Source organism: Alosa pseudoharengus, unplaced genomic scaffold, assembly GCF_046254945.1.
Source record: "Alosa pseudoharengus isolate Yale_2024_CS ecotype anadromous, Long Island Sound unplaced genomic scaffold, YU_APseudo_1.1 YU_APseudo_1.1_scf_22, whole genome shotgun sequence".
NCBI classification, from domain to species: Eukaryota; Metazoa; Chordata; class Actinopteri; order Clupeiformes; family Clupeidae; genus Alosa; species Alosa pseudoharengus.
In genome coordinates, this window is record NW_027468680.1 from 29,874,138 (window position 1) to 29,887,275 (window position 13,138).

At 44.8% G+C, this 13,138-nt stretch overlaps 1 protein-coding gene across 1 annotated transcript in view; it reads right to left on the minus strand.

Moving 5' to 3' along the window:
• Window positions 1–13,138, minus strand: part of eipr1 (EARP complex and GARP complex interacting protein 1) — a 49,601-nt gene that overhangs the window by 28,678 nt on the left and 7,785 nt on the right. Inside the window, exon 4 of the mRNA XM_076299652.1 lies at window positions 4,511–4,667. Coding sequence (XP_076155767.1) covers window positions 4,511–4,667 — 157 coding nt within the window. The remainder of the gene's footprint in view (window positions 1–4,510; window positions 4,668–13,138) is intronic.

Genomic DNA, 13,138 nt, shown 5'->3' on the forward strand with positions numbered 1-13,138 from the left:
ACGGTGGAAGGAGAGAGAGGAACAGAGAGAGAGAGAGAGAGATGTACAGAGAGAGAGAGAGAGAGGAGGCAAGAAGAAATCCTACTTAGGATTCCATCCGGCTCTTGTCATTTGCATGCTTTTACTTGTGAAGGAGGTGAGAGGGAGGATACCGAGAGAGGGGGGGGAGAGAGAGAGGGAGGAAAGAGAGATAGATGGATAGGCAGCACGATTGAAAAAGAGAGAAGCCAGGGTAGAATAAGCTTTATGGGGGATATAAATCGCTGAGCAGAGGAGTGGCACTGGTGGCAGCAGTGGAGTGTTTTTTTACCCTCCCTCTCTCTCTCTCTCTCTCTCTCTCTCTCTCTCTCTCTCTCTCTCTCTCTCTCTCTCTCTCTCTCTCTCTCTCTCTCTCTCTCTCTCTCTCTCTCTCTCTCTCTCTCTCTCTCTCTCTCTCTCTCTCTCTCTCTCTCTCTCTCTCTCTCTCTCTCTCTCTCTCTCTCTCTCTCTCTCTCTCTCTCTCTCTCTCTCTCTCTCTCTCTCTCTCTCTCTCTCTCTCTCTCTCTCTCTCTCTCTCTCTCTCTCTCTCTCTCTCTCTCTCTCTCTCTCTCAGGCCCTCCCAAGGTGCTGGGAGTCAGGGGTCTTGAGCGGTCAGGTGCATCATCCCGGTAAACCCCCCGCCAGTCACTGGCTCATCTCGCCGGCCGTTTATTCCATAAAAAAGAATTAGCCCCAATCCAGCTCAATCCAGCTATAAGTGCGGGCCTCCCAATAGTATCAATTAATTCATAAGAACGGGGGCGACTCACTTTTATGGCCGTGTTATTATGCCAGACCCATAAGTTAAGGGCGGGAGGATTAAAGAACATAAGTCATGTGCATTTGACCTTGAAGAACAGAGGCTTTGCATCTTTGATTGAAGTGAATATGTAAATATGTCCTGAAATGGCTAAAATGGTCTCTCTCCCTCGCTCTCTCCAGCTCTCTCTGAAGGCCCCATGCATATTAAAATGAAAGTTCGGGATGCGCTTGCTCATCACGGGCCATCGTTGCTGTAAACGCGATTGGCTCTTTGCACGCCGGCACCTATTGCGGCAGCCTTTTAAATCCGCTGAAGCCGGGATGAGGGGATTCAAATGTCCACGGCCGCATTACCCAGTTGGGGGTTGAGGGTTGTGGGTGAGTGGGTGAGTGGGTAGGTTTACTGGGTGCATCTGGTCTCCTGGATGGATTAGAGATGGAGGCAAGGCGCGGAGAGTCGCCCACACAGAAGAAATGGGCACGGCATCAAATGTTTTGGTGGGCCGCCCCAGCCCCTGTCGACCCCTACTGTGATTATTCCATCTCTGCTGGGCATATTGACTGACCTATATATTTATACGTGTGCGCACAAGTGTGCATGTGTGGCTTGCACTCCGCATTGGACTCCAACTGATTCCCTAAGAGGCCCAACTGTGTGCAACTCGCGCTGTGATTACCAAGACGACAAAAGCTCCCCCACCAACCTCCATTCACACTCCACCCTCTCCCCACGCCCAATCACACCGACTGTCAGAAATCTCTTCGCCTGATGATCATCTAAAATTCCTCCCGGCTCTTAGCCAACGCCCGATTGGCGCTAAATGCTCAATCGCTATCGATTCGCTGATGCACGTCACACCAAAACGAGACGCCACACTCCTAGGGGCTGCAACAACAAAAGACACAAAAAAATAGAGAGGAAAACAACAACGGGGTGGTAACAAAAAAACCCTGTCTTTTAATGTTTCTTTTATTTATTTATTTTTGTTTGTTTGTTTGGCGTCTCGCTTTTGTGTGGTCTCTTCAAAGGACCAGCTTTAAAACCTGAGACTGTCTGCAAAATAAGTCTGAATCTATACCTCCATTCTCCTCCATTTGATTTTCGCATTGGCAACAAAGAGGGGACAATCACAGCACGAGGCTAGCTAGCTGAGATGTGTTGGGGGAACAGAGCGGTGGGTTTGGGGCTGGGGGGCTCCATGGCTGGGGGGCTGGGGGGCTGGGCCGCGGCTGCAGGAGTGCTTCCATCAGAGCACGCAGACGGAGATGGAGTGGGGCTGCCGGAGAGGGATCAGGGAGGCGGGCGGACGAGCGAGGCAATCCATCTTCAAAAAGCCAATAGTACAGCAGCAGCAAGGATGCTACAGGATGCTCATCAAACACATACACATACACACAGGCACAGGCACAGGCACACAAACACACATACAAAGACACACATACAAACAAACAAACATGTACGCATACACACACACATACAAAGACACACATGTGGGAGAATAAAGAAACCACAAATAAAGGGGAAAAAACATCCCATGCCAAACTAAACAGAGCCCATACATACCTACACAGACACCCAGAACAAACACACACACACACGCACTCAAACAAAGACAAACACACACACTGAAAAATACAGACAGACACACACTCACACACACACACACACACACACACACACACACACACACACACACAGCGAGCTTGTTTCGGTCCCCTGCCCTTGAGAGTTTCACAGCTCTGGAGGTGAGAGGGAAGCGGCAGCAGCCCCATCAATCTCCCCCACAGGGCTCCACTCCACTGGTCCTCTCTGCCAAGCATCGACTGCTAAAATCCACATGCACACACTCACATACACATATAACGTCTCACTCACACACTCTCTCACACACACACACACACACACGCGCACACACACACAGACAAATGCTTAGCCACATACTGTATGTGTGTACACACAAAAGCATGCATGCATAAACTCAGTAACCCAATAATCTCTCCCTCCCTCCCAATATATAACCGAGAAACAAATCAAACAGTGCTTAATTTCAATCTTACAGATTAAAATTTTAGAATGCTGTTAGAACCAAAGATATTATTAAGGGAAGTCAAACACACCATGTCTCACACTCCCTGGCTCTCTTGCTCGATTTCTCACACGTGCAGGCAGACGCACACACACGCACACGCACACACACACGCTTGCACGCACGCACGCACACACACACACACACACACTCATCTCCCCCTCAGGTGACACCCCTCCTGTGGAAGTCTCTGACAGACAGGAGTGGAAGGTGTGCCCTGACCAGCTGCCACCCTTTAGCTGGGGGAGCCGTTAGCACGTACACATGCATGCCAGCCCCGAACCACGCGCTCACCGACACCTGAGCGAACCAATCAACACCTGCCACAGCCCTCGGCACCCTCCCATCACGCTGCAGCCGTCAGGTCCCAGGTCTGACCGGGGCAGCAGGGGTGGAGGGGGCAGCTAGGCCAGGCCAGGCGCCTGCGGGTGCTGGGGCAGGTGCGGACTTGCCAGGCGGGAGCCCGTGAGCAGACGCCAGTGACTCACTGGCACTCACAAGGTGCCAGCGCACAGGAGGAGGAGTGGTGGTGGGGGGGGGGGGGGGGTTACGTGAGAACGCAGGGCACCAACACACACCTGTGACACACCTGTGCTCACCGGCCCAGGGGCCACGGCGTCCTCTGTGAACTTTGACCCCACACGTGGACATAAGGGCACTCAAACTCGAGCACTGCGCAGGGCACCACTCTGCTGACCTTACGGCGGTATGGAGAGAGCGAGGGCAGAGGAGATTTGGACTCTTTTGTTTCATTTCAATTGAAAAGCGGCTCGGCAAGAAAGAAAATGACCAAAAAAAGCTGTGTGGATGAGTGGAGGGGGAGGGAGGGGCTAGTATTCTTTTATTCACACATCAAATGGAAATTCTATCAGAATGTGCCGACTCCAGTAACGCTTCCTTTCCAATGGGAACACATTGGTAGCTGCCAGTGGGCAGAAAAATCAGAGCCAGAGAGAGAGAAAGAGAGAGAGAGAGAGAGAGAGAGAGAGAAAGAGAGAGAGAGATGGAGAGGGGGTAGCGTTTAGTCTCTCAGTCTCTGCCATTGTGAACTGGATGCACATGATATTATCCACGGTGGGGCTAAGACAAAAGGCGTGTGCGCTCTGGCTAAGCCCTGCCATATGTAGGTCAGTCAATACTTTCCCTGCACAAAACAAATGCAAGCAAGGCCACTCAACAAAAGCTTCAAAGCTTCATCTTACTGTATGAAATAATGAGGAAGCGTGATAGAGAAAGGGAGAGGGAGGGAGAGAGGGAGAGAGAGCGAGAGAGAGAGACATGGAGGAAGTTGTGGGAGGTGGGCAGAGGACAAGGAGAGAGCTGGATAGTGAGATGGAGTGAGACCATGATAGGAATGAACTCAGAGAAGGGATGAGAGAGAGAAAGAGAGGGAGCAATGGCAAGACCAAAATAGAAGATGGACTAAGACAGAACAGACTGACGGAGATGCACAGACGGAGATACCAAGAGGTTGAGAGAAGAGAAGAGCCAGTAGAAAAGGAAAAGCAACAGAGAGAGTGAGAAACAGTACAAGAAAAACAAGGGAGGAGTGAGAGAGTGAGAGAGAGAGAGAGAAAGAGAGAGAGAGTGTGCAGGCAGCAGTGGAGGTAGCTGTAGGGTTAAATCGATAGCGCGCAGCATACCAGGCCATGTTGCCGTGGGCTGTGTTGTCAAGGTGACAGAGGAGCTCCAGGGTCTGTGGGTTGTTTGATGAATCGTCGGGGGACTCATGGCTGCCTGATTCCCATTCCGGGGGCATCCTCCACACGGCTGCACACGTTACCACCCGGCTCTCGCTGGCTGGCCACCACAGGCAGGGCACAGGGAGCAGAGACAGGGTTACACTCCACGCTCACAGCACACACACACATGCTTACAACACACGCACACACACACACGGGCACGCACGCACACACACACACACACACACACACGCACACACACACACACAACACATAGAAAACAGTACAATCCCAAAATACAATTCACAGGAAATACAGTAAGCTATGTGCACTGCTGAGCACAAAGTAGCATGTGCACGCACGCTGCATTCAGCAGAGTACAAGTATCACAGAGGGCACTGGACAGGCCACACACCCACACACACACAGCCAGTGTTGGGCAAGTTACTTCAAAATCATAATGTATTATGTATTACTTATTACTGTCATTTCAAAGTAATTTGTTACATTATAATATTACTGTCTCTGAATTGTAAGGCATTACACTACTATTGCATTACTTTTAAGTTACTTCCACCAAAATATCTAGAAATATGGATTTGCCATTCTAAATGCAGTTTATTACGCTCAATGCAGCTTGCTCTTCCAATGGAGGGAGATGTGGTTTAGCATAATGACTGATCTAGGCTTAAGGCTAACAACAGTAGAATGCAATAGGCGCAGTGCTCATGATGCAATACAAGGAACAATCATAGTCAGAATTTTGTTAAAAACCGACAAAAGGTCAAAGTCTGGTAAATTGTGATAGAAATACTGTAACTTTAAGGCCTAGGCCTACTCATTAAAATCAATAGAGAGCCTACTATATTGTAAATCAAAGCTTAAAGGAACCGTATGTAAGATTGTGGCCAAAACTGGTACTACAATCACTTTCAAATTACTGTAGAGCGATGTATCCCCTTCCCCTCCCCTCTGACTGGCAGAGTTGGCAACCGGATGACGAAACACTACTAACTTTGTGATTAGTAGATAGGTGGAGGGTGGCGCATTAGGCCAAAACACAACATGACAACATCAACATCAGTTGAGGGCTGCAACTTCACTTTTTAAATGACAATATCCTGGCCAGACTACTGTTGTCAGTGATATAAGTATTTGAAATGAACATGATTTCTTAATGTCTAGTGACATATCAGGGCAATTTTATGATTAATTGAAATACATTTTTTACATACGGTTCCTTTAATAAAGACATGTCAAGATGGTGGCCTGCTGGCCATTTCGGTGCCCTAAGTGAGTGGCTTTGAGTGAGTGACATTTAAATGATAACTCAAACACTTGTGTGTTTTTAAACATTAATTTCTGAAGAAATGCTGTTTTACCTATAAATGGTGCACTGTCACTTTAAGAGCATTGATCTTTACGTTGTCATAATGCCCTTTTGCCAGCTCTTGTTTACAAGCCTTATTTGTTTGAGTTACATTGATAGCACAATATTAACAATAATATGCACAATGTTAAGTTGTTTTAAGCAATCTTCATTGCTTTGGAAATGGAAGTATGCAATGACATGTTGCTTCACATTTCGTTTTGCGAATACAAGTGAATTATGAGCCTGGTATCCACCTAGCTATCTGAATGGAATGCGTTTCAGTCGACTCAGCATATCATGTGCTTCATGTAGCCTAAATGCTTGGAAAACGAATGATTGAAGACCCACCAATTCTAGTACTACGTGGTGATTGAGAGAACCCAAAAGGTATCAAACTTGCATGTAACATCGTGTTAGTGCATTTTGATATTGTAAACGTTATTGATGAAGAGTGAAACACAGTTTGCAATACAGCTACTATTCATTGGTTACATTTGGGTGCCCAACGCAAAGTGCGTGATGCGCGTGGTGGCACTGCCAGGCTACACAATCTTTTTCTGCATTTCTATCCCTTTATTCTCTTCAATTCAAGTTCACAGCACAAAGCTGACATGCACAACAGCATAGTTTGTGTTTTATCAAGAATCAAAAAGATTAGCGTGGCACTACTTTAGATGTTTCATTAATTTACTTGTGCTATTTCGCGAGGCATAGAGAGATCTTTCGGTTTCGCACACAAAGTGCACTAACTATTATGTTCTTCATAGCCTTGTCTCTGACAAGCTGAAAATAATGAGCGTAGGCTTATGTCCATCCCGCAAATAGAGTCCGCCTGCGAGTCTGCTGCAGCAGTCATATTCAACCAGTATCAGGAGATAACGTTCTACTATTTTGCGCTGATTTTTTCTCCTCTGTTGTTCTCGCGTGGTGTTTGCAAATATCAAAACAAAACACCACTTAATTTCGGGTTAAATGCATTGTAACGCGCGTTACTGAAGTTTGTACCGAGTAAAATATTACCCAATTTTTTTTTGTAATGCCTTACATTACCACGTTACCGCAAACAGCACTATATAACAGTAATTACATTACTTTTGTAACGCGTTACACCCAACACTGCACACAGCAGAGAATACAAGCAACAGTGCATGCAATCATATGTGGCCAGTCCAAACACAACACCCACAGAAAATAGGACAAAAACACAGACACAGGAAACAGGGACATAGACAAACAAATGCGGCACACACATACATACACAAAGAATACCAAAGCATAACACAAACAATCGACCAAGGGGGGGGGGGGGGGGGGGGGGGGGGTGTACTAGAAGTGCATAGACTTCTGCTGATAAAATGAGCAAAGTGGAAGTTTGGTCCTTAACTGATCACACAGTTATTTGCCGTAGCTCTAGCTACGCAGCACTAAAGCAAAACTTTGATAATGCGTCTCAGTGGGAGCTGGACCCATTGTTATCTCCTCAGTAGATAGCCACTGTTACAAGTCTCCAGTCCAAATGCAAAAGGCCTTTATCAACTCCATGTGTGATAAATGTTAAATCTAAAAATCTTTAGAAAACTGTTATGGGAAACAACTTTAGCTTTGTACCAAGTTTACTGACAATCCCCCTGTGCAGCACAAAAACACTTATGGTTCATAAAGGGGCTTTATCACAGCCAGAGTATCTGGCATGCCAACAATGGTTCTCTTAGATAAACAAGCAAATGTCTGCTTGGTGAGTTTTACATGTTCTTTCAGTGTGTATTTCTTTGTATCTGTGCATTGTTTGTGTGTTTGTGTGTGTGTGTGTCTCAGTCGATATTAGCCACCTCAGTAACTAGCCCATCTAAGGCATACATCTGTGAGTCTACTCCCCCTAGAGGCCTGTTCTATAAGTGTGTGTGTGTGCAGCCCTCTGCTCTGCTCTGCACCTCTCAGTGTAGGCATGCATGTTCTCTTGTGCCAAACACTCTGATGGGCGGCGTATGAAACGCTGATATGAGCGGGTTGTCTGCTTTCGTCTTTCCTTATCAAATGTCTCTGGTGACTCCAGGTAAGTCATCATCAGTAGATGCTGCTGGATCTAAGGCTTTAGTCACACACAAGCAGACCTCTTCTGGTTTCATAACAACGTCTACCATCAATGGGAATGTGCTATATCTCTGTCATCACAACAAAACATCTATACAGGGTTTTGCTAAAAGCTTATCACCAAAACTCCCACCAATAGCTTACGACTTCTACTGCTAACTACTAACCCTCACTGCACACTCAACTAAGGAAACTCCAACCACCACTCCTATTTTTTCGTATCATTTTTGGCAGAACTGCGCCGATGTGGGGCGATGACACTGCTGTCAGCGTGGTGCTCACTCTGATCAGATAGCGGATTGGAATTTGTGGTGGTGGGGTGGGGTGGAATAGTGGGTGATGTGGGGGCACCCGGCGCCTTTGACTCGCGCCCGCTCCATTAGATTGGATGTCACGGTAATTACATTTCGCTTTTGAACTCTGCTCTGACATCTCGCCGTATCTGCCCTCGTCACAATGAGGCCCGCAGAGGAGAGATGCACACGCTCGGCTTCTTTGTTTTCGTTTCTACTCTTTAGAGAAGGAGAAAAGGGGGGTGGGGGGTATAGCGTATATGTATACGCATGTATGGGTTAGCCATTATTTGGATTGTCAGAGACCAGCCAAGGCCACGGGCGTCAGTCTCTAATAAACTCAAAATTTAATTACATTTTTCCTCCAAATAATTTCTTCTTGTTCATTTAATTTTTTAATTGCCTCGTGGCAACTCCGGCGACAGAGGGAGTGCCAAAATGTGACATGTTCCATTAGCATGGCCGCCAGTGTGACAGAGTCGGGGAAGTGGTTTGGGCCGTTTGTGTGTGTTCTTTTTCCATAGTGCAGAAATACTGCATTTGGGCCTATCTACACATTTGAGTGTATATGCAACGGAAACACACCACCTTATGAATGTAGGCAGCTAAAAGCTCATGACATCCCGCATGAGTAAAAACTGGAAATGTGAAGTGCAGTGTCCTCTACTAACACAGGCACCCCTGATAAAGTTAAATCTGTGCAAAGGGGACTGTTGAAAACTCTTTGCTGGTTAAAGTCTCAATCTGTCACTCCAGATATCGACAAACGCATAAGCTTTAATGTCAGTAAATTAATTAAAGGGAAAAAAATGAAAATGAATTTCCTCAGGACGGTGTCAAAAATTAATGGCACCCAAAGAAATACTGATAAATGAATTGAACGATTAAAATAGCTCCTATGAGTGTCAATGAAACTTAAGTTGGCACCCAAGCCTTCCTGTTTCATTTGGATATAAATATGACAAATTCCCCAGGTCATCCATCCATACAATAACGATCACAGTAATGATACGAGACAAAAGGTTTTTGAGTTGCCAATCAGAAAATAGCTAAACGTGGGCAAAGAGCAATAATTAGTCAGGGTAATTATCTACAAGATTGCAGCAAATGGGGATGTTAGAAATCTGACAAGAGAATGTGTCTGTCTTGACCGTAAACACAGCGTGTGGGATGGAACAAGTGGTGGGCAGATTACAGCAGTTACAAGTCACCTTGCGGTCAAGACAGACTTCCAAACTACAATCAGAGGTCATATCCATAACCACATGTTTTTGAGGGTTGGTAGTATAAAATAGCATAGCTTCAACATTCCAGCCAGTTGTGAGTTCTGAGGTGCATTTAGATTTTTAAAAAGAAATTTTTTGAAGCAAACAAAAAGCTTATCTGTGTTTGGCGTACAAAAAGACAAATAATTATGCCCAAAACCAGCTAATCATCAATGTGATGCATGGTTATGCTTCGCCTGAAGATCCTGGACAGTTTGCCAGAGGAGATGGCACCATGGACACCATGAAATCCCAGCAGATATGAGATCCGCCTCAGCCTCTGCCAGAGTTTAACTGGGCTTGTTGGGGCTTCCAAGACAACAATTAAAATCAACACAAAAAGGTTAGCTACCCACAAAAATGAAGCTACTGCCATGGCAACCTAAACTCAACAGAAAACCTGTGGAGCTGCACAAGTATTGACTCTCATAGACTCTGGAGACATTCAGCATTGAAGAATGGTAATAAATACCTTGGTAGGTGTAAAATAGAACTAGTACACGGGAGGATTTAAAGTCATTATCTTGGGAAATGGATAGGGTCAGAGATAATTATGACCGCCGTGAAGCGAAGCAGCAGTCATATAGGTTTTGCCTTTTGCATCAACGATTCTCGGGACACTGAAAAACCAGGGTGCATAAAACTTGGTGGACATGTAGCCCCACAAGGATGACACGGAACCATTTTTTTTCGTTTTGATCTGTCGCCACCCCGCCGGACTGGACCCACGAAAGGAGGGTAGGGTGGACACAGTTTTCTGTGAATGTCTCGAGAACCATGGGGGCCTAGGAGGACAACATTTTTTTTGTATGTTGGTCTCAATGGGCCATGTCAACCCATCCCATAACCACTGATTTGATGTATAGCGCCACCTAGTTAAAAATGAAAAAGCAAAAACGAGTGTAGGATCATTATAACACCTTCTGACTGCATGTCAAGTTTCGTGGAATTCCATTCATGGGGGGGCACCATAGACAGTAAAAGAAATGGACGAACAGACTCGCACTTAACTTTGTGATGTTAGCCATAGAACTGATTCTTGTAACTCGTCTGATAGATGGTTCACAGAGAAATTCTTCTCACACTTCCTTCGCCTTCAAAGTCATCAAAGTTAAACATTTATTTATGTATTATTATTAATATCATCCTCACAAGTGATATCAAGTCCTGTTCATGTTGAAACTACCAGACATGATCATCTTCAAACACAGTAATGGTAAAACAAAACAAAAAAGTTATAGCCTAATCTTCTTTCTACTTTTCCGACCTACTGTCAATCCATCGAAAAACCTCTGAAATGATTAATGTTAGTGCCATTTTTTATTAGGTTTACTTGCCTCTATGTAATGCTTTACCTTAACATAGGGGAGACCGGGGCTGGTTGGAACACTTTTCACTCTCGGCTATATTTCTCCGTCTTACAATGCGTTGAAAATGTCAAATTGTGATTAACTGAAAGCTTGGGATCTCAGCCACAAAATGTATACATTCAATGTCAACAAATTATCCCTTGTTTTGAGTTATATATGATTAAAGTGGTGTTGTGCACGTGTGCCAACCTGCCCCATGCACGGGGTTGGTTGGCACATGTAGTCGGTGTTGGTTGGAACACCTATGTTATAGTCCTTTGCAGTACCCCTTTTGCTTTTGTTTGAAGTGCTCATCTATATCACTGCCTGTAGGGCTTTGCTGATGTCTTTCCTGTGTGTTTTTCTTCAGTAGGGCCCACCGTCAAGACCAATTTGGTCCCTACCGATTTTGTTTTACTTCAAATGTTTAAAAATGTCTGAAATGCTTCCAAATGTAAAACTATGTTCAGTAATTACAATAACAATGCTAAAATAAAGATTGATGATGTTTTTATGTGTAAAATACAAAGTTTATAGATTTGTCACAAAATAGCCATAGGGAATGTATGTGCCAACCAACCCAAAAATCAGTGTGCCAACCTGCCCCGCCCTCATTAGGTCAAACTTTTTTGCACAAATGCTGTTAGCCTGCTAATATCAGTCACCTCAGGTTTTCAAACTTCATTTTAAGATATAGATGGGTCCCCTAGCAATCAATTATAATTAATATTTTTTATATATCCCTAACTATTACCATTCTAGGATGTATTTAGTGGGAGGTGCATATTCTAAGTTTTGACACTACAAAATTAAAATGTTGTTCTCACCTAAAGGGTTAATGACCTGGAGACCAGTTACATATGTGAGTTTACTCTACTCAATAAGGCCGTCAGTTTAGTGTTGGAATTTTGTTGCAGCTCCCTCTAGTAGCCTGGATATTAACAGTGTTTCAACCTGCCCCTGTTCCAACCAGCCCCGGTCTCCCCTACAATGGTATTGTAGGCTACATAGATTTGTTCATGAGTTTCCGTGCTGGCTGGACTTAGCTTCTTATCCAAACAATACGGTTATCTCCCTACTGTGCGACAGAAAGACGCAGGCATAATTGCGTCAAATTACATCAAAAGTTAGCTTCCCTACAACCAGACATGCTAACTATTATTCTTACGGGAACCCAACGTTACATACGAGGTAGTTGAGCCTGTTTTGCCTTCTATTGTTTATGTAGCTAATACAGAAACTACAATGTCGGCACAGGATATATGTTATATGAAGTTAAAAAAAATAAAAAAAAAAATAAAAAAAATCAAATCATTTAGGATTTCAAAAAAATCCTAAATGAATGGGCGTTCTATGGGGTTAGCAGAGAGTTGATAACCACAGCTCCATGGGTGGTTCAACTTCCGGGAATTCGCCTGCCCCCTTGGGGGGCACACAATAAATGAATACATGTGTACATACAGTACACACGCACTCGTGAACACACACAAACACACACATAAAGATACACACACACACACACACACACACACACACATAAGACATGCACACACACACACACACACATGCAGGCTAGCAGACACACACACCCCATTACCCCCCCCCCCCACACACACACACACACACAAGCGAAAACACACACACAGAGAAGCACACATATACTGTACACAGAAGCAAACGCACACATGCACACACTCATTTACATATACAAATGTTGCAAGAGTAGGGGATGGAGTAGGAGATGGAGACAAATTGACAAGCGTCATTTATTTTTGCGGAGAGAATGTGCAGGACTGACTGGCGGTCATATTTTTTACCGCTTTGCGGTACATCTAGTTTTGATAAGCATGGGTTCCAGGGGAATATTTATTTTGTTACACAAATCCATTAAAGAATGATCAGAATAGATGACTCCAGTGAATTATTTTAATTCCCCAAACCTCTGCAATATGTTTCAGTCAATGGAATGCATTTTACAGGTTGAGAAAAGTAAAACTGTAAATATTTGCCTTTTCGCACTACAGATAATTAATGGCTAAATGGAATGAAAAGATGTCACTGACTCCTGCATCTTGGCACAAGCGCTGAATAATATACTCCACGGAGGTCATGTGACTCCAGCAGGACTATATTTGGGAACAATTAAAATGTGATCTCTCTCTCCCACTGCCACTGAACGCTGTTAATTGTTGTGGAGCTTCCATCTCTTTGTCTTGTTG